The sequence below is a fragment of the Ciconia boyciana genome, chromosome 7, assembly GCF_034638445.1.
Source record: "Ciconia boyciana chromosome 7, ASM3463844v1, whole genome shotgun sequence".
Lineage (NCBI taxonomy): Eukaryota > Metazoa > Chordata > Aves > Ciconiiformes > Ciconiidae > Ciconia > Ciconia boyciana.
In genome coordinates this window covers 66,293,912-66,314,339 of record NC_132940.1, presented here as the reverse complement: position 1 = coordinate 66,314,339, position 20,428 = coordinate 66,293,912, and the positions used below count along the sequence as shown (strand labels likewise).

The 20,428-nt window shown below is 45.2% G+C and overlaps 2 protein-coding genes across 8 annotated transcripts; both read right to left on the bottom strand.

The window, feature by feature from the left end:
- Nucleotides 1-439: 439 nt before the first annotated feature.
- C7H3orf33 (chromosome 7 C3orf33 homolog) lies at nucleotides 440-6,064 on the bottom strand. 2 transcript variants are annotated; one of them, XM_072868169.1, is made up of 5 exons: nucleotides 5,910-6,064; nucleotides 5,768-5,827; nucleotides 3,767-3,920; nucleotides 2,874-3,034; nucleotides 440-2,380 (listed from the first exon to the last, which is right to left on the bottom strand). In XM_072868169.1, exons 1-5 carry the CDS (start codon nucleotides 5,988-5,990, stop codon nucleotides 2,114-2,116), a joined length of 723 nt encoding a protein of 240 aa, XP_072724270.1. In that variant the 5' UTR covers nucleotides 5,991-6,064; the 3' UTR covers nucleotides 440-2,113. The 2 variants fall into 2 exon arrangements, with proteins under 2 accessions (XP_072724270.1, XP_072724271.1); XM_072868170.1 differs by having other exon boundaries at nucleotides 5,914-6,010.
- Nucleotides 6,065-7,232: 1,168 nt separating this feature from the next.
- Nucleotides 7,233-20,077, bottom strand: SLC33A1 (solute carrier family 33 member 1). Of its 6 annotated transcripts, XR_012043476.1 has the most exons (8): nucleotides 19,178-20,077; nucleotides 15,296-15,486; nucleotides 14,436-14,620; nucleotides 13,368-13,485; nucleotides 12,288-12,503; nucleotides 8,635-10,590; nucleotides 7,911-7,990; nucleotides 7,233-7,501 (listed from the first exon to the last, which is right to left on the bottom strand). XR_012043476.1 is itself a non-coding variant. In XM_072868168.1 (7 exons), the coding sequence occupies exons 1-6, from the start codon at nucleotides 19,929-19,931 to the stop codon at nucleotides 10,423-10,425; spliced, it is 1,632 nt and encodes a 543-aa protein (XP_072724269.1). In that variant the 5' UTR covers nucleotides 19,932-20,077; the 3' UTR covers nucleotides 7,233-10,049; nucleotides 10,393-10,422. The 6 variants fall into 6 exon arrangements, 2 of the variants coding, with proteins under 2 accessions (XP_072724269.1, XP_072724268.1); XR_012043475.1 differs by having other exon boundaries at nucleotides 7,911-10,590; XR_012043474.1 differs by having other exon boundaries at nucleotides 7,233-7,990.
- Nucleotides 20,078-20,428: the final 351 nt, after the last annotated feature.

Here is a 20,428-nt window from a genome sequence, read left to right as displayed (position 1 = left end):
AATTATGTTAGACTACCTCATGGCCACAAATATGGGGAAGGAAACTTCCAAGATTTCATTCAAACTTACAGGAGGCTAAATAAGTGATAAAGCAGCTGGTTTGCCACCTTTTAAAAATCCTTCACAAGCTACGACCTAATGGAAAGGATACAACAATTTGCTGTAATTTAGAAAAATCTCTAGGGCTTTTCTGAACTTCATCAAGGGTAAAAAGGGCTGAGAGACAAGACTGTGAGGGAACAAACTTGGTTCATATTCACCCACGCCTCACTGCTGCTTGCTAGAAATGTAGCATGTGGTTTCCTGAGATTTTTTTCTTAGCTTTACAGTGGATTTTTGTGATAAATCCTCCTATGACTCATTTACAAAACAGAAGTGCAAAGTCCAGGTAGCATTATATTTAATTATTACAGAAAAAAAAAATCATAACTGTATAATTATGCCCAGTTTGGAAAAGCTCTTTCTACTGACCAGATGTAGGAACAGGAACACTTATAAACCCCCATGAGGAGTGGATTATTGCTGAGACTGAATCTGTAGTTTGGGGTTAAAAGTCAACTTTGAGTTTTGCTTTGGAGGATGCTACAGCCAATTCCGAATCCCCGACCATCTGTATGACTTTTATGTCCAAGTACCACAGCAGTGGTTGGCCTAGCCCTTCACTGTGTAATGCATAGAACCAGATGCCTCACTTTTTTTTTAATTTTTTTTTTTTAAACAGGCACAGACACCCGGTTTCCAGCTCCCGTCGAGGTCTGCCTCTGCCCACAGAGCTGCTTCCCGTCCCCCACATCGGTTTCCAATGCCAAGATCTGCGCTGCAGGTACTTCATGGCTAGCTGCTCACTGTGCTTTGCAAACACCAGCCTCACCCCTGAGAGGACCCAGGAACAAAAGTAGTAAAGAAGCACTAACATCTGTTCTTACCCGAGGAAAAGCTGCTTTTTTTTAGGATCTCAGGATCCACAGTTTTGCCCTGAAGTCAGCAGAGAAAGTGATGACATAGCAACTAATTGTCAGACAAGCAGTGCTCAGCTATTAAGACTTTTTTGTACCACACTCTTCGCCCTAGTATTTCATTAGCAAGGAATCACACAGAAAGAAAGAAAATCTGTAAAACACTTCACTTTAAATAAATATTGGGACTGTGAGAGGTTAAACAAAGGTCAAGTGCTTGGTATATAAAACATGTAACAATGAACATAAGAAATTCAATCTATTCTGAGAATATTTACAAAATAAATAATAATACACTCTCATATACTTAATGTATTTCAAAAATGAAACGAACAAGAATTTAAGTTCTTAGCACAGTATGGTCCACCTTTTCAAATTTCATGTTAAAGTTTTATTTTCATCTAATTTCAGAAATGTATAGACCCATCAGAAAAAACAGCGTAAGTTTTTCCTCTTCAACTGAATGTTGTCTTCTAAAAATTTGGATTACTGACATACTAATTAATATTCTTTGATATACCAAGTGATTTTTTTTTCCCAAGAAACTCTAGTTGTTATGACCTTATCAGCTTTTTAAGATCAGCCATAACAAATTACCTTTTGTATTGGTAACAATGCAACCCATTATTCAAGATGAAAGATTTTTAAAACACAAATTACACACAAAAGTAGTATCAGAATAGAATTCAAACAAAATGCCCGTGTGTAAACACATACCACAAGCTTTGTAAAGGTCTGAAATGGAGTTTTCTAACCAACGTGGGCTACGTAGCAATGGCATGTAACGGAGAAGCATTTAAGGCCATACATTGTGAACTAACGCTCCGCACCTCTTAAAAACTGGACTGTTGACTGCTTTCGCTAGCTGGTTAACACAGCCGTGTAGGCACTTAGCAGGTGGAAAACTGGACAACTAATTGAGGATGTTATTGTGGAAAAGTTTGGCTTCAGAAGATTTTAATTTGTGGCCTGCCTACTGCTACTAAAGTTCAACCCCACGTGGTTTATAGTACGGCATGAGGTAACTTCATGGGTTTTCTGTTCAAGATAGGGACCCTCAAAATTATGGCACTGTTTTTTATCATAAACTTCTACTTTACATAAAGCCCCTAACATAGGTAACTGCTATTCCTCCAAGCAAGTCTCCCTTTTTACCTTTAAACAGAGCTTCTGAACCAGCTCGCAAATTGTTTCAATGTCTGTACAAATTTATTGTTGCTTATACGGTCTCTAATTCTTTCAGAGTGGCTTTCTTCTTTCCATATTCCTTTATTTTTCTTCAAGGCCTTTAACTCTGCTTGAAGCAGTCTTTTGTGAAGTTTCCAGTACAGGCGGGAATCATGATGTAGTCCTTCAATACGTGCTGTTCTGCCAAGCCCCTGTCTCAAGATCTCTTCATTTAAGCACACGCTGAGAAATCGACCCTATAGAAAGGCACAATAAATATGATATTCACTTCACCTTTAAAACAGAGGGGGGAGAGGTGTTTTTTTGGGTGGTTTTGGTTTTTTTTTTTGGTTTGTTTTTTTGTATTAACTCCCTCTGAGATACAAGCTTTACTTCCGGCTAAATCTATTCTCTGGCAGAAAGAGTTAAGAGGAATCCAGCTGACTGTTAAAACATGACACTAATGCAAGGCATTTGTGAGAGAACATTTGGTGGACTAAACATCAGGGTAATCAGAACTACACAATACAGCCTAGCACTGTCTGACAGAGAAATACACCTGTATCATGAATCAGTCTGCAAAAATACTGGTCTTAAAATTGGATTTACAAATACAATGTTTAAAATTAATATCAAGATAGATAAATCACAAACAACAACATTCCTTAAATGTACTGAGATAACTGAACGGTGTAACTACAGCCAAACTCAAAACTGCAGATAAAAGTCAATTTTTGTCACGACATTTACCTTATTTACCCAAACAAGGCACTCGAGTGCCACATCCTCCCTTCCGAGAAGTTGGAACCATATCATTTGTTTGGGTTTTAACTCTCGCTGTAACCAGGCCATGCCGCTCGGAGCCAGCTCCACTCCAGCAAGTCTTACCAGCAGCAGACCTTTTGATTGCCCTGATTAAGGAAGAGCGAGCTTTGTTACTGAATGCAGCGAAGGAAATTTCATGCTCTGCACAGACCCGCAGCTGTTGGGAATGAATTTATTCCCATGGACTTAAAAAAAAAGAAAAAGAATCCATTTTAGTTCCCCAAAGCACTGCTTATTCACAAATAAGAATCTGGTCTCATCTCTCCTTCAGTAAAAAAATTAATTCAAGATTGCATAAGTGGTTTTAGCTAGTTTGGTTTATTTTGCATACAGATAGAAAGAACTGCTTTCATTATCAGTCACTATTATTTTATCTGAAGGGGCAGAAGCAACAGGCAAGAAGCATCAGCGCCTGCAGGTACCTGCAAAGCAAGCGTGTGACTCACAGACATACGGACAGCTTCCGCCCCAAGAACGGGTTTGTATAGCGGCCGTCAGGTCTTCACCTGTACGTAAAAGCGCAATCCCAACAGAGCCTTTTTGCCAGGAAGGAGATGAGCTCTGCACGCCAAGGAACTGCCCGTGCGCTAGCTTTTGCTGCCAGAAAAATATTACAATAATGATGCTAATTAATAGAGATATAACAGGTCTCCTCACAGTCTTTTCTTCTCCAGTTTCACACCTGTAAAGTATGGAAAGACCAAAAGGCAGAGCCAGAATTGTGCCTTACCCCCCCCTCTATGCTCGCTCTCTGTGTAGACACGTCAAGAACAGCAACATTTCATTCCTACCCTTGTTCTTCACATACTTTCACTTACATTTTCTCTGTATCGCTGTAATGAAAGGAATGCTAATGGGAATGTGTTCAACTTCCAGGCCTTTCTCAGTTATGTGATGTAATTTTCCCCGCAATTTCACATTCTTTTCTACAAACTTCGCAGGTATATCCATAGCACTTGTAAACTTTGCTGTCTATTGATGGAAAGAAGAGCAAGACAAAGTTTAAAAAAAAAAAAAAAGTAGAGCAGTTACAATCACATTGAATCCAACTTCTTCTTAAAGTAGTTTGGCAAATCACAGATCTGTTATTAGACAGCATGGACAAGTGTGTGTCTATATATATATATATATATTTTAAGAGGAATCAGCTGCAGAAGCCATTACCTGCCAGCCCTTCCAGACACTTAGGGATGTTCCCTGTTTCACAGGACTTGCAATATTATGGGTGGGCATGAAAGCAAGGTTTAGAGAAAGAACAGAAACTGCCATTTGTTGAGCAATGCATACTGAAGTTCACTTAATTCACCGTGTTTTAGAGTGTTTTAGAAGTGGCCTGAGCGGAGCTAGAACAGGGGTGAAAGGAAGCCAAGACGCGTTTAAAGACGCTAGCAAAGAACAGACAGGCTGAAAACAAAGGCAGAGCAGGGAGGACAGAAACAGCAGCGGCTCTGGTACAGGAGTAAAAGAGGAGAGGACAAAAGCAGGCGTACACCTTTGAAAGATCACAAGAAGATTAAATTTGATACCATAGCCGTTGATTAATGGGAGGATTCAAAGGGACAGTTACATGATCACACAGGAAAACTAAGCTTAGCCGCAGCAAAGATTTGGCCAGCAGCAGCAGCGCAGGAGTGAAGCAGCACCTGGATTAGGGGGTGGAGGGAGAAGGGTAGGCACCGGGGATGGGGTAGCACCCAGAATTTAAGACACTAAGGTCTGGAGGTCTCCCTGTAAGAAGCCTTTTGTAGAACACTGACCTACTCCTATACAGCTGTGACAATACCAACCGGCTCGTGTACAGCTGCTGTGACACACCGGCCCTGGGGGAAATAAAAAACCCCAAACACCACAACTAAACCCTAAGCTCCTTCTCCTGTATGTTATTTATTCAGTAAACCTTCCCCTTCGTGGTCCGTAAGGTCTCCCACTAGGAATACAGAAATTCAGGACCTCGCGGGCAGCAAGCCTGAAGGTTTTTATGAACAGGAGTTGTTCAAGCCTGATCTCATTTGCACTGGAAGCTCCAACAGCCTGGTTAACACATGTACAAAGCCTTGGTTTAAAACAAAAAACAACAAAAAAAGGAATTCTGGCAACATTTGTGGTTCAAATGTAGGCTTTCTGGTAAGACTTTAAAGTAAAAACTTTATACAGATGTTCTCCCATAGCAAAGTGCATTTGCAATTGCGCAGAGGGAAGATCAGAGTGACTATTCTTTTTCAAACCGCTGGAAGAACCCGGGAGAACGGGTCGCTCCCTACCTGGGAAGACGCGGCCTGGGCTGGAGCTAACGGTGTAGCATTAGTACGTGCCGTGAACCGATCGCTTCAAGAAGTGAAGGAAGATTTAGCGTCATATTTAAAAATATTCAAAAAGCAGTTCTGTTCACGGCAGTACGGAGAAGGGATGCGAGGAAACCACCTCTATTGCAGCTTGACTTGGACTAGAGGTACGGGACAGTTTGGGCCGTACAGCAGAGGGACGGAGGGCCCGTTATCTGTGCGCAGGACTGCAGGCAGCTGCAGCACCGAGGAAAACAAGACCGTGGGTTAGAGAAACCGGAACGGCGAGAAGGCCTCTCGGCCCTGGCCGCGGAGACGCCGCTTGAGAGGAGACGCGCCCGAAGCCGGCGTCCCCGCCCTGCCGCGGGCCCGCGCCGGCCGCTGCCCCTTCCCCTTCCCCTTCCCTTCCCCTCCCGCCGGCCCAGAGCGGCCCCGCCGCAGGGCCCGGCCCGCCGCAGGCTGCGCTGGGCTCCCCAGGGCTCCCCGCCGCCGGCCCGGGAGGGAGCCCCGCGGAGCCGCCGGCCCCGCCGCACTCACCAGGCGGACGCTCCGGGCCAGCACCAGCACCCCGGCCACCGCCATCCCGGTGCTCAGGCTCTGCGGGCAGAGGAGAGCGGGGCTCAGCCGGGCCGCGCCGCGCAGCCCCCGGCCCCTCACCCGCCCCGCCGGCCCCCGTTACCCGCAGGAGGCTGAGGTGCGCGTCCGCCCACTCGGAGAGGCGGGCCAGGCCCTCCGCCGCCCCGCTCCGCCGCTCCGCCATGGCCGCCCGCTGCTTCCCCGCCGGGCCCGCAGCGCCGCCCGCCGGCCTGGAGCCGGGGCGGGCCCGGAGGGGAGCCGGGGCGGGGACGGGCCCGGAGGGGACGGGCCCGCCGGGGAGGGACAGCCGGGCCTCGGGGAGCGGATTTGAGGGCCGGGCCCCGCAGCGGGCTGCTACGGGCGCTCGAAGCCGGGCGCGGTAAAGCCCCCACGCTCGGGCAGCTTCACCGCCTCCGAGGACGCAGACGTTCCCAGTGCCGGCCTCGGCCGGGTTTGCATTGAAACAGAACCGGCGATGACCGCAACCCTGCAAACCTGGGATGCACGCCCGATCCTGCGCACTGTGCTGCCGTGCGGCTCCCTTGTTGCACCTCGGGGTGCTACTTCAGAGAAAATTCCTTCCCGTATTCATCGTGGTGGTTCATTCCTTTCCCTTAGTTCAAAACTAACACGTATTTGTAATTCATTACCGAACGGCTCAAGCCAACCGTTTCCCTCTGCTGAATCAAACGCCCACCTGTGCAACGCACCTATATGGTCTTTAAAGATACACATGCTTTGGAGGAAAATAATCTGACAACGATCTAAAACTGGATTTATGCTTACACAAGTCTTCCATTTCAACCCAGTTCTGGGTTTCTACACAAACAGGCAGCACCTGAGACGATACCGATAATGGTCACAACTCAGGGTTTCAGGAACAGCACAGATTTAGTTGGGAATTTATAATCCAAGGCAGCAAAACCCATACTTGAATCAAAACATTCTAAACTAAAACCATTCTTAAATTACTGTAAGTTGGACAAGTAAATTTTTTTCAAAGAAAGCAGTATAGTTGCTAATTTTACTTTATTTACTGAGTGTGAACATCTTAAGATTAAGTTGTAAATATAGAAATAGTGCAAACTCTTGTTTTCAGGAGAAACATAACTTGTATCCAAACAACAATTTGGAAGCATACTGCTGACTGCTACGACTTGTGTCATCAATAAATCACAAAATAAATGGCATTGCCTCGTGGGGGGGTCAAGAGAGTCAGACAATATTGCTGCCTGCAAGATCTCAGTTGCTCTGTTCCCCGCTGTGGGGAGATGCTCTGCTTTCCCACCGCGGACTCGGCAGTGCTTACTCGGGGACAGAACTCTCTTTCCCTTTTAATCAGATCAAAAATAATCTGAGCAGCCTCTCTTATCAGCCAGTTTAGAACAGCATTTATCGTGTGAAACTACGCTGAGGACACCCAGAAGACAATGAAACGAACCAGCTTTACAGAAAATGAAGAACTGTTGACAATCGGCACCAGCGTCGGTAACAAAGGCAAAACGCAGAGCTGGTATTTTAAAATAAGAACTGTTGGTTGTTGCGATGGATGGCGTGCCGGCAGCACCAAAGCTCGCTGGCACCTTCGATCCTCAGCCGTTTCCTCGCAGGGCGGCAGCAGCAGCGGGTGCGCAATCCCGTTTTACACAGCTTGTCAGACCTTCACCTTTGCCTTACACACGCTCTTTCTGGGCACTGGAATTACAGAACTGGATTTTGGAGCACTCGTATTCGCCTCTTAAGGATTTGGGGAAACAACAACAAGTTACACTCGCGAGCGCAGGCGACGATGACTTTCCTGCGTGGTAAGTACCCGTAACGACACAGCCGTGTCTAAGGGGCACCGAAGGGGAGAGCTGCTCTCTACCTTCCCCCCGTGTCCTGCTGCACCGACCCTTCACTCCACGCTCTCCCCGGGGACCTGTCTCACTTCACAGTGACCCTGCTCAGGAATTTAAACCAGGACAAACCCTTCACCTACAAAAATCCAGTTTCTGCCATTTCCCTTTTGCTAGAGATAACACACATCCGACTCCTCCCGGGCCCGCTCAGGCCACACAAGACCACACAGGCCCTGCAGTAACTAAGGGATCTGCAGCCGTACCTGGTACCCTTCACCTTCTCCAGTCCCCATTTTAGTAACAGACTCTCAGCAGAGAGGTTGGGTTGCTCCTTTCTTCTTGTCTTTTAAAAAAGGGGGGGGGGGTTATGTTAAAGATGTTTAAGTCTACAATAATTCTAATATTTAAAAAAAATAAATTATTTCACCTTAAAATAGGGTTGGGAGAAAAAAAGTAGCAAGACCAAAAGTTCACTGGTTCTTTTCAGCACCCTGCTAACCAGCTGGTAGAGCAGTAACATTGCTGGCTTGTGTTACAAAAGAGCAACAAAGATTAAAAAACCGGACCCATCAGCCGTTTCTCCAGTTTGAAAGAGGAGACAGTTATTTACTTTAGGTCACATTTCGTATATGTTACTACTGATTTGGAGTTTATATTTAATTTTTATGTTGTCAACATCATCTAGTGTACTGATAAGCAATCCTCAACCCATCTTCATTAATAACGAGTTTCACTGACACCTTCAGAAATAGTGAAACAAAATTGCAAAGCCAACTCTAAAAGGTCTATGAATGCCATGTCCCATATTCTGCACTTCAGAAGTTTTTCCTCAAAGTCAGAAAAGTTTAAAAAAAAAAATCTCCTGGTATGGACAAGATGCAATTAAAGTAAGCGGCCCATTGTTCCAGTAAAGAACCAGAACTGAAGCGCCTCATAGACAGGTAATCCAGCAGAGATGATCTGGCTGGGACTGAAAGATGTACTCACCTTTGACTACAAATCTCTGATCTATTCTGGTATTCTTTTTGTGCTTATGAAGAGGTGAAATTGGAAGACTTTTAGTTTGGGGAGTAAAACCAATGCGATTTGATTTGGCTTGACTGATTTTGTTGTACTTGAAACAAACGGTGAGTACGTGCTGTTGCTGGACAGCAGATCACAGCCGGGGAAATCTACAGCTTGGGGTTTGGCTTTCCACCACCGACCGTCAGGGGTTTTGCTCTGAGAAGGGAGAGGGGAAGAGACAGAGGAACTGGCTTCGGTGCCCAAGGAAGCACTTGGTCACACTGTCCTCTTCTGGACACCTTCTTACTCCTTATGTCATGCAGACACTTCGTACACACCCGTATGTCCCCTCCAGTCAGTCAACAGTTGGTATTGATTTACTTTTTTCCTGAAACATACAGTAACAAAAGATCCACGGCCCCTTCCGGCAGCCTGGAACACAAAGCTCGGGATGCAATACTTCCAATATTGACAAGGCAAGAAACACAGAATGGAAAAGAAAATCATGTACCTTTCAAAGGTATTTTAATAGTTTTCTTTTTCAATAATGATGTAGCATATACATCCAACAATGGCCAAGGGCCCTCTCTCTCAGCGTACAGTACGCTTGCTGTACATCACTAAGCCACTCCGGAGGGAAGTAATTTTTTAGAAATGCAGCGGGAATGTTTCCACTACACAGCATCAGTAATACATCTCTGTAGCAGCTCTACCACAGGATTTACCTTGTTCGATTCATGTGACAGCAAGTCGTACACCAACTCACTGGCAATTTGGCAAGTTCATCATCACCAAATCACTTTCAAAGGCACTGATCATCTTTTCTTACCCCTAGCTGGGAATAGTCACATTTTTTCCGCTGATTTTGAAATTGAATGTTCAAATTTTAGTGACTTAGAGGAACCAACACTATGAATTCATTCCCTCAAAATAACAACCGCTTTCTGAAGGCCTGCATGCCCTCTCCTTCTGAAACCTGTCTCTGTGTGCTAGCTGCTGCACTGTCCAGTTTACATCTTCAGGAGTCAAGGCTTAGAGTATTGTGCGTTACTCTTAAGTCCTACCTTACAGCAATTTTTTGTCAAGAAAGTACTCTGAATGTAAATCAAAATGCTTTGAAACAGCGGAAATAAATTAAACAAATGTAATTTGTTTATAAAAATATTTTCTTATAAATCTTTAAAGCTTATAAAAGCCAGAAAATACATTTAAAAGAACCTCTGAAACGTTTCATCCTTTGAGGTGTGGTTACAGTTCAGAAAGTGAGAAGATACAGAGCTCACCGACACTTTACGTGTATCTTCCCACAAGGAATGCCGAAGTACCACATGCTTAACCTACAAGTCAAAATGCCTTTGACAGCCTTCCCCGGCTCAGCTCCCCAGGTCAGATCATTTCTGTTTGAAAAGAAAGAGTTGGAACTTAGCTGGCAATGCTGCTGTTTAGATAGACACGGCACAGTTAGCTTTGCCATAGCTACTATATGGAAATTGGGGCGTCGGTTATACTAGCAGCCATCACTCTGAAGCCAGAGCTCGGAGTTATGTCTGCAGTACCTCGGTGCCACTTTTTAACAATTACTTTCTGGACTTACATTTTCATATTGGGAGGGCAAGTGGTATCACATACAAACATACCACCGACTTGGCCACCCATTTTTTCAGTGATGTGGCATTTAAAAATACCTATATTCCTGTTTATTGATTATGGGATATGTCTTTGTAATAAAACTAAAATGACCTTGCTAGTCCATCCAATATTTAAACTGCATCAGTTGGTCCTCTTGCACTTCCACGAAGACTGTCCTTCGTCCTGCAGCTTTTTAAGTTTTGGCCCAAGTAGGAACCACCAGCCAAACCCCAGCATCACACAGATGATGGATTCCACATAGTAACCGTCCAAGGTAGTAACACAGGAACCACCAGCTTTTGTGCAGAGCTGAAACAGAGAAGCGGAAGTTGATGCATTAAGTATTCTCTGGGAGATACAGAAACACAGACTTTTAGGAAGTAGGCATTAGATATCCACTGGTTTTTTACTTGCTCTTGGTTATGACTAAATATATTTGTTTACTCTTCCTTGTTTCTTACGCAGTTAGTAGGAGAGGCTTTCGAGCTTACCATCAGTATGAAAAGTAACAAAACTGTTATAAAACGTTTGGGAAACGGAGCATATTGGCCCAAGGGGCTAACTCTAGAAACAGAAACTGTCCAGCTGTCTCATGCTGGCCTGGAGGTGCAATCACTGCTCTTAATCCCATGAAGAAAAATTTTTTTTTTTTTTTTCCTAGCGATCCAAACTGCTTCTTTAGAAATTATATCCTTGCATCTCACCACACTGAATCTGCAAATGGACAGTACAAAATGCTGCGTATTTCTGGGAAAAACATGCCCAGGATGTTTTTTAATTGCAGAACTGGAAGACAAGAACTCCAGCATTTAAAGGGTAAGCGTATAGCACACGATCATTTCTGCTCTTGTTCAGCTTTCAATACTGCTATTATCCCAAGATAAATCAATCCTCTGAGTTGTGGTTCTGCCAGCATTTTCATTATTCTGAGACATGTCAAGATCAGATTAGGAATAAGAAGGGAGTGGTGGTGGCGGTGGAACATTACCAGCTGGGGGGATGTGAAAAAAGATCAGAGGAGTGAGGTGAAGGAGGAAGGACTTAAGTTCAGTAGAGGCCCAGGCACAGGGAACCTAATTAGTGGCAAGCCAACGAGAGACAGCCTGAAAAAGCAGACGCTGCGGAAACAGTTTCCCCTCTGCAACTAGTAAAAACTGCAACTCCAGTTCAAACAAGTCATGTCTGACTCCTAGAATGCTTTGTCTATTTAGAGAACTTCCACATCCCAAAGAGTCCTGGCATTCAAGAAGTGAAACAAGTCTCAGCCATGAGTATGGAAAAAAACCCCCAATAAAACCCCCCCAAAACGTTTCCACCCTTCCAAACAGTCATGTTAAAATTTCTCATTTGCTCATGAGGAGGTGAATTTGAAACCTTGCTTTCCAGGCAGTTCTGCGTCCTGTTTGATCTGTGTATAGTAGCACAGCATGTTCTTTGTTCTCTTCCACAGGGCTCCCCAGAACCGGGAAGGCAGCCAGTCACACCACTCAATTTCACGTGGAAAGCGAAGATAAAAGACAGAGAGCAAAGTAACATCACGGGAGAAGGAATCAAGGTATCCAGACAGGAAGCCTCCAGAAAGACAGAAGGAACAAAAACCTACCACAAAACCTACGGGACCTGGGGAACAGACAGCCTGCCAAGAACAGAGCGCCTGATTACACAACTCTGAGCTTAGCAAGGTTTACTCTCAAAAATGCAACTACAGACTCCTTACACCGCAGAGAACGTGGCACCAATCTAGTGCTTCTACCACCAGCTTTTCATCCCAGCCTAGAAAGAAACGGACAACTACTCTGCAACTGCAAATCTTTGGTAAAGATGTTAGTTGCTAACGTAAAAATGGACTTAATCTTATCAGACAGGAAAATTAGCTCAATTAGTGGGAAATTTTAAGCATAAGCTATGCACTATGAAGGTTTTCAACAGGGGAAAAAAAAATACTAAGAGAAGCCATTTAATCAATAAATAATTGAACAGAGACCTTCACAGCCTCCAAAACTTACTTCTGCAGCAACTGCAGTTCCACAGGTCTGTTCCTGGGCCCCTGCACACTCTTTCACCGTGAGTGGGTCCACCAGCCAGAGCGCAACGGTGGAAGGCCAGTTCCCGCCCAGATTCGACACGGTATTTAGGAGCGTCATGTAGGTTCCTCCAATCAGCGGATCGCTGACTTTGGCGTTGAAAGCCATTATTGCAACATACATGCTGTACAGCGTGATCTATAGAAGAGGTAAGAAAACCCACGGGACAGTAAGGTCTCCCCAGTTACAGACAATGACAACTAAAAACCCTAACATAAAAACTGTTCCAAGAGATTACTTTAAGTTAGCAACATCGACTGAAAAATAATCCCAACAGGTTAAAATCGCACAAGAGCAAAATCACTTCTGCAGTCTGTCTCTCTACTATTGCCAAGAAGTAGCCTTGCCGCTTGTCTCAAGTCACACTGAAACGGACCCAGCCTCACATGCGCTGGAATAACTCAGGTTATCAAACTGAAGTATAAGGCCAGATAAAGAGGTATATAAAAATAACACTTTTGCATTTAAAATCAACTCTCAAGGCATTGCCCTGACACACATTTTAGTTCTGATCCAAAGCTCAGTTTGTATCAGGCATTTGCTTTCCAGGTCTTTGGATCAGATCCATTACGATGTTCCTCCAAAACCAATAAAGTATTTTTTCTAGGATCACATAACTTTATGGATCTGCACAACAGACACGAAAATCATCATGTCTATGACGCTCAGTCAGAATGCTGGGATTTCTCCCACTCCACCATGCTTTTGAGCTTCTGGTTTTAGGGGGAAAAAAAACCAAACCCACAACTGGGAACCAAAAGCAGATCTGGTCAACTAAAAGTAACTTCATAGAAGATGTTCAATGGAGCACATGGAAGAGGGATAAATCACATTGGCAAGAGTATCAAAAGTAAATATAGCCATACAGCACAAACGGTCAGACTTTGAGGAATTCTAGTGTAACCAAGGACAGAAGCAGATAACGGCATTTATAGTCCTCTCGTGGATCGGTATGAAATACCCTCCTGTCCCCCTCCCCTTCCCACGCACAGTGTATGTTACCTGATGTAAAGCATAACTCAACAATACTACAACATAGTAGTAGACAGGAAATCCTCCTTCGTGTTTTACTTTAGGAGTCCACCATACCAAAAAAGCAAATTCCAGACCAAGCAGTAATCTGGAGGAATAAGAAAAATAATTTGTAATTCAAGTAATTCTCCCCAAGTGTTTCCTTGATACAAAGCAACTATCAAACATTTAAACATACAGAATACATTAAAATAGTTTATAGAAATAGTTTTAACTATTTAGATACCTGAGATAGAATTAGATATTAAATATTTGACAAGCACTGAAATTGTGAACATTTTATACCTAAACAATTCTGTCTTCCTTATAAACATAATTCACTACCAGATCTCCTATACTAGCTTTCTCCCCTGCCCATTCACACGGGAATTTATTTTTTGTAGACAGCAACACACAAGATATTTAACCCAATTCAGCCGGAGCAAGATCTACTCTTTTCTCTTCTTTTCTTTTGGCAAAAACATACATAGTTGCATAAGAACACGTTAAAGGAACTGCTACCTCTGACAGACATGTTACACGATTTACTGACTGACAGCATTAGGTAATTTGCTGGATTCACTGGTTTTAGAATTCCATAAGCAAACTCCTATATAAAACACCCAACACAGAAATGAAATGTCTCCTTGTCTGTATCAAAAGAATTCAGCTTCTTTTCCTCTCAGTTACCTCAGTAAAGCATATATCCAGCAGATGCCCCAAATGACTTGTCAATGCGTTCTGCCTCTCTTACATTGGGAAGCACGTGTAATTTTACGGATACAGTCCTGGATCTAGTCAGAATGATTCAACGCTGGAGCAGGGAAGTACTGCTCTAATGCTGTTGTATACGCATCTTAAAAACACCTCACGTTCCGCTTTCTTACATGTGTTACTGCATGAATCGTCTTCGCAGCACAAGACACAGTTCAACTCACAGTGAGAATTCTGACATACCTTCTTGTATCTGGAAGTTTAAGAGTTACACAAGAAATCCTATACTTGATCTGAACATGCAAATTACTACATTTCTGTCAAACAAGATTTGTTTGTTTTTACCTAAAAGGCATAGCTTTGTAAAATGTGTTCAATGGCTGGGGGCCTGCTGTGTATTTGCTGATAATCAGAGGCAATATTATCTGTAAAGGAACCATTGGAACTGCTAGCAGAGCTAAGTGCTCTTTTGGGACGCCCTCTTCCACCAATTTGAGTCCTGTTACAGCATCTGCTGCTGAAAATCCAACCTGCAACATAAGTCAGACAAAATAAACTGGGGAAAGCAGTGACAGCTTGGCTAGAAATTCAGTTTACTCAGAAATTCAGTTTACTCAGTATTAAGTAAATTGAGAAACATGATAGAGTACAATTCACTCTCGTGTCTCATTTGATTTCCTAATCCATTCTGAAACATGTTCTACACTTGCACACTCTTTTGTCATCAGTGCCAAAACTATACCAAGAACATTAAACACAGCAATGACATTCATGCCTGTGCCTTAATTGCCGTCGGTATCCACGATGGCCAAGAAGCAGCCGTGGAAACCTGGTTTGTACAGAGTTGCCGATTCTGGGAATAGCATTTAGGTTAAAAGAAACATTTTCTGTACTTTTATCTGCAGACTACACAAACAGCCTGTTTAAAAATGTTTAAAAACAAATTACTTTAATACTAGATTGCAATCAAACTTCTCTTTAACGCTTGTGTAAACACTTACAGAAGCTCAAACAAATGTCTTGTCTTGTACAACCTTACTTAGCAGAAGGATATAAGCAATTTTCTTTCAAATTTCATGTGAAAATTTGGAACTCTGATGACAACCGCTAGCAAAACGAAGAAATAAATTACACCACAGGGACTCAGCAACCTTTCAGACACTTGTACCATCAGCATCTAACAATTCATACATGTATTTACTTACTTTTGCTGTGAGAATCAAGAGGCAGAAAGTAAGAACTGCTGGCATCTTGATTATTGAGAATAGCAGCCTGTATGTATCAGTAATGCCTTTTGTTTCTTCTTTTGTCGGTGTTAATTCCTTGTTTTCCTTTTTCAAAAGGGCAACCAGTGTAGTGGTAATTAAAAAGACAGCTCCCCAGAAAAACAGGAAATCTGGAGGGGAAAAAAAATTAAAATTAAAAAAAAAATCTTTCTAGCAGCCACCATCAACACTTCATTAACAACTCACTGGGTATCTAAAATGCAGTTATTTTGCAACAATATAAACCTAATAATCAAAAATGGAATAAAGACATCACTTATTGACCCTCTTAAAAACAAGCAACAAAAGCAAACCACAAACACAGCAGCTGACATAGCTCTTCCCTGCCCCTCACTCTACAACCACGTTTGCTTGAGATCTGAGACAGAAGAGCAGCAGCAAACCAGGCCGCTTCCCTGGTGTTCTGTGTATTATTACCACAATGAGCACGTTGGAGGAGAAACGGAAATAAAAGCGTGGAAGGATTACACATACAATCACCAAAAGCTGATCAAGGAGGAAAAAAACCCACATTTAATAGTTACAAGATGGGGAAAAAACTGCAGAGGAAGAAGTCATTCACAACTCGCCAGTTGATTTACTGTGTAGTCATGTAACTTTTCTGTGCCTCAATTCTATACTCCCTATATAATATCTATCTACCATCTGAAGGAAACAAAGATTTAGACTTACGAGTGTAAAGATGTCCTGATGAAAGTTCTCACGCAGTTGTCAAGTAAAGAGTCACTCAAATATGTCTGGTTTAAGTGGCTATTATACTTGCTAACTCTTAAGTGCTCTATTTTAAGCAGATAGAATATTTGCTAAATTGTGGCTTTGAAGGCAGCAACAGTAAAAACACACCAATGTTTTATGAAAGTACTTTTTGAGTTCGTGAACAAATTAATCCAAGACAATCCTATCCTCTACCTTTATGAAAGAGGCAAGAAAGAACTCAGTAACGTGCAGAGGGTAAGACAGAAGTAGCCTTTTATCTTCCTGGTCACGAGCAACTCCAGAAGCCTCACGGTGACTTGAAAGTATGCAGCAAGGGCTGGTGAAAGGGCAAAGACAGTGCAAAGGTTTAGGCAATTATTAGCTGCTTCTTATGCACAGGAAGAGAACAAGCACAACAAGCATGGAAGAAAACATGGAAAGACTACTTTAGCTATATCCTAGCATTCTCAGTGTAAAAGAAAAAAGGCATTTCAAACCATTTTCTGCTGCTTCCACATCAGTTACTTTTCCCTTTTCTAAAGAAAAGAAGATCTCATAACCCATGCTGTCAGATTGCTCTCTCCTCTGTTAAAAAAAGGTACCCTGAACATACATTTTTAAATAAAAGATGAGTTTTCATGCTAATCACAGCTACTGTCTACAAAAGACATGAAGGAGCAGTACTCTAATAATAGCACTAAGCATTATCACTGCAGTGAGACCTACAGTGCAAGGACGGGAATAGAAATAGCTTTGAGCATCATCGCATGAATACTCCCGATCAGGTCAGCCCTGCCAGCTGCAATACAGCAATGGCTGGACTGGGTGGGGGGAAAGCAGCCATACAGTCCACTAACAGGCTACAAGCAAAATAACTTTAAAATTATAGTTTACCCAGGGAATTTCTAGCATAAAGTTTCTGGTGCCACCCATGCTGCCTGGCCCCATCCCTATTTTGTCTCTGCCTCTATATTTTTCCTAGCAAAATAAACCACTGTGTTGGGGCAAAGCAAACTTTTGAACTAGATCAGGGACAGACCAGGCTGGAAAATAACCATCAACAAGGTGTGCGGGGAGCGCAGGTGTTTCATTGCAACAGCTTTAAGTAATTCTAAAGCTACACATCTCTTCCCAGGAAAAAGGGCTCCACAGACACTGGCCCAGATAAGTCTGGGCTGCCTTGAAGGGGCGCATTCTTCCTGCCCTCGCGCTTTATCTCTCTTCCTTCACGCTGGGACAGGCATACATGCAACTGCACGGCAAACAGCTAATGCTGTTGCTTCTAAACAACCTGAAGTTGACTTGGCATCATGAAGCGTTGACTTGTTTTTTCCCTAGCATCGGCACTCAGCCTATGACAAAAGTGTTCAAAGACCTGAACTGGCAGAAAACTATTCACCTTTTCAAACTGTAAAGTTTTCTGCTGCTTTAACTGTCCAAACCGGCTCACCACGAGCCCCGTTACAATGAGCGCTAGGACCAGAGAGCCACTCTCCTCATTTCAGTGAGCAGGTTTACAGTACTACTCTACAGCTGCTTCAGAAGAAACATGGACACAGCAAATTGTGGCATACAGTCACATGAACAAGGGAAGAGAAGTTTCTTGCAGCTGTTTTTACCACCCAAAAAAACCCGTATCCTGCAACTACAGTGTCAGAACTATTTACTTTTCTTACTCCACCCAGGTTAGTACTCCAGGACAAGTTAAACAGGTTGCGTTGGTGTTTTTTGGGTTTGGGATAGTTTGGTGGTTTTTTTTCCCCAAAGACAGCACTCTTGTAATGGCAACAAACCCATTTATACAAGCAGTACTGAGAAAAAAGCCAGACAAAAAAACCTGGACAGTGGAGGTAAGTACAGGGAAACCAAGCTCTCTTAACTACACTAGTGATTTGCAAGTTGCATCAGCAGTAAAAGACGTCAGTCTGCCGCTGGAGCAAGAGGGAAGAGACACGCCAGCACTGATGAACTATACAGTAAGGGAAAACAAAGGAAAGCAATAAACCAGCAGGGTTACTTTGAGGACTACGCTAAGCTTGTTGGCATATAGACCAGGGTTGTCAATGGGAAGGAAAGAGGAAGACTAGTCGGCAATAGTGATAGCTGCATAGATAAAATAAGTACAGCAGTCTTGGAAACTGATATCCTGATTTATCAATAAGATCGGTACAGGACGGAAATTGAAAACTAGCCTTTAAACAACAATTCAACTCAGTTTTGGCATACCTTTTCTCTTACATGATGCAAGCAGAGCAATCATTGTAAGAGAGGGAAAAGAAACAAACTATGAGAATGTACTCTTTATTGCTAGCCACGGTCACTTTGAGACTGCAGCGAGAAGCGGTGCCAGTTTTTCCTGTCCTCCCATAAGCTGAGCTAGCTAAACTCAACCTTGCAACCAAAACTTGTGCATTTTAAGCATCTTCAAGGTAATATGCCTAACATCAACCACCGCATATAACCTTTCTGAAAAAACAACTCCACAAAACCAAACAACCCAAAACCCACCAAACAGAAGACATCCCTACACTAACACCTAGTTAGCGCTGGATTACCAGACTCCATTTAATTCACCAAAGAGAAAACAAAATCCCCCTTAATTTACTACAATAAACCCTTCCTTCAGAAATTGGCTACACAGTCAACCCTGAACACTCGTCATTTCTACTTCTGTGAACAATACCATCTGGGAAGAGTCAATTTTTTTTTTAATTTCCCCTTTCCTTCCTCCCAGAAGGAGATGTTCTTATAAGGCTTCCTTAAAAAAAGGCAGAGCTTTTGGTTTGTTTGGGTTTTTTTAAACAAGAATCTATTCGACGGTCATTAAACTAAGGGGGGGGAAAAAAAAAATTGTCTCCAAAGTGCTCAGGTTCAGCCAAGATAATGACAAGGCAGGTTTTCCACACTCTTAAGCCCAGAGAAGCAGTGGACTCTGCCAGCCTCCCGGCAGGCTGTGCTTGCTCATGGGCAGGGGACAAACCAAGCCTGCTTGGTTCACAGTGCCAAACCACCGCTCGCTCTCAATGGAGCTTTGGTCCGGGCTCAGGGAAGAAGCATCCGCATCCTAGCATCAGCACGCACAGGCTGGCGGTACCCAGGCAGTACCTGAGAGGGTAACAATCCCTTGGGGCTGGGGCTGGAACCGCAGGTACTTGTTGCAGAAGGAGGCCGACTCGAGGGCCAGGAAGAGGACGTTGCCCAGGAAGTAGCCGGCCGTCTGGCCCACAGAGTTGCAGGTGGAGGCGTAGCCCACGTTCTCCCTGGACAACATGGTCAGGGCCCAGCCATCCACCGCAATGTCCTGTGTCGCCGCCAGGAACTCGAAGAGGAAGAAAGTCACAGTGAGGGCCACCACGTCGGGGCCCCGGCCCTCCCTGTCGCCCAGCAGCATGTCCACCTGGGTGGACATGTAGATCATGAAGAGCCCCAGGATGTACTGCGTGGGCACCAGCCAGGACTTGCGGCGGCCAAAGCCCCGCAGGTAGACAGCGTCCACCAAGGGGGCCCAGAGCAGCTTGAGGCTGAAGGGCCAGAAGACGAAGCTGAAGAAGGCCTGGTCGGTGTAGCTGGCGCTCTTGCTCTGCAGGATGAGGGGGACGCTGCCCGCCAGCCCCAGCGGGATGCCCTGCAGCACGTACAGCACCAGCAGCAGCAGGATGCTCCCCAGCTCCGCCCGGCACCCCCGCGCCCCCCGCGAGTCCGGCGCCGGCGGCAGCAGCGCCTCGGCCTCGCCGCCCGGCAGCCCGTCCTCACAGAGCGCCAGGGCGGGCGGCGCCTCGCTCCTCACGTCCAGGCAGTGGTGGTGGCTCCCGGCCCGGCGCTGCCGGCCGCCCTCCTTGACCGCGATGGTGGGCGACATGTCTCCGCCGGCGGCGGCAGCCCGGGGCCGTGCTGCGCCCCCGGGGCCGAGGCGAGGCGGGACCGGACACCGCCGCCCGCCGCTGAGGAGACGCCGCGCACCGGCCCGGCCGCCGCCAAGCGCAGCCGCCCCGCCCCTTCCGGGCACGCGGGAGCCGGCGGCAGGCGTGGCTGCGCCTCATTGGTGCGCCGCAGAGCGACGTCAGGCGGCCGCCCCGCCCCGTGCCGCTCAGCCCTGACTGACCGGCCCCGCCCCGCCGCTGAGGCGGTGCCGCTCCGGCCGCGCTGCCCGCTGAGGCCGGCCCCGGGCGGGAGCGGCCGGGTCACCGCGGCGGCGAGCGGGGCCCCAGCCGGGTAGCCCGCGCTGGGCGCTGGGTCCCCCGGGGGGCGGCAGGACCCCCAGAGCCGGGCCGGGCCCGCGGCGGGGCCGTCCGGGGTGCTGCGGGAGGCGGTGTTAGGGCTCGCCGGTGAGCAGGGAGCACGCTGGCGGTGGGGCGG

Excerpts from the sequence above, each read along its gene's own strand:
- SLC33A1 (XM_072868167.1), bottom strand. The coding sequence starts at position 19,931 with ATGTCGCCCACCATCGCGGTCAAGGAGGGCGGCCGGCAGCGCCGGGCC. Across the intron at positions 15,487-19,177 it reads AGGGATTGTTACCCTCTCAG|ATTTCCTGTTTTTCTGGGGA; the intron begins GTACTGCCTGGG and ends TTTCCCCTCCAG. Across the intron at positions 14,621-15,295 it reads TCTTGATTCTCACAGCAAAA|GTTGGATTTTCAGCAGCAGA; the intron begins GTAAGTAAATAC and ends CTTATGTTGCAG.
- C7H3orf33 (XM_072868169.1), bottom strand. The coding sequence starts at position 5,990 with ATGGCGGAGCGGCGGAGCGGGGCGGCGGAGGGCCTGGCCCGCCTCTCC. Across the intron at positions 5,828-5,909 it reads CGCACCTCAGCCTCCTGCGG|AGCCTGAGCACCGGGATGGC; the intron begins GTAACGGGGGCC and ends CTCTGCCCGCAG. Across the intron at positions 3,921-5,767 it reads TGGCCCGGAGCGTCCGCCTG|ACAGCAAAGTTTACAAGTGC; the intron begins GTGAGTGCGGCG and ends TTCCATCAATAG.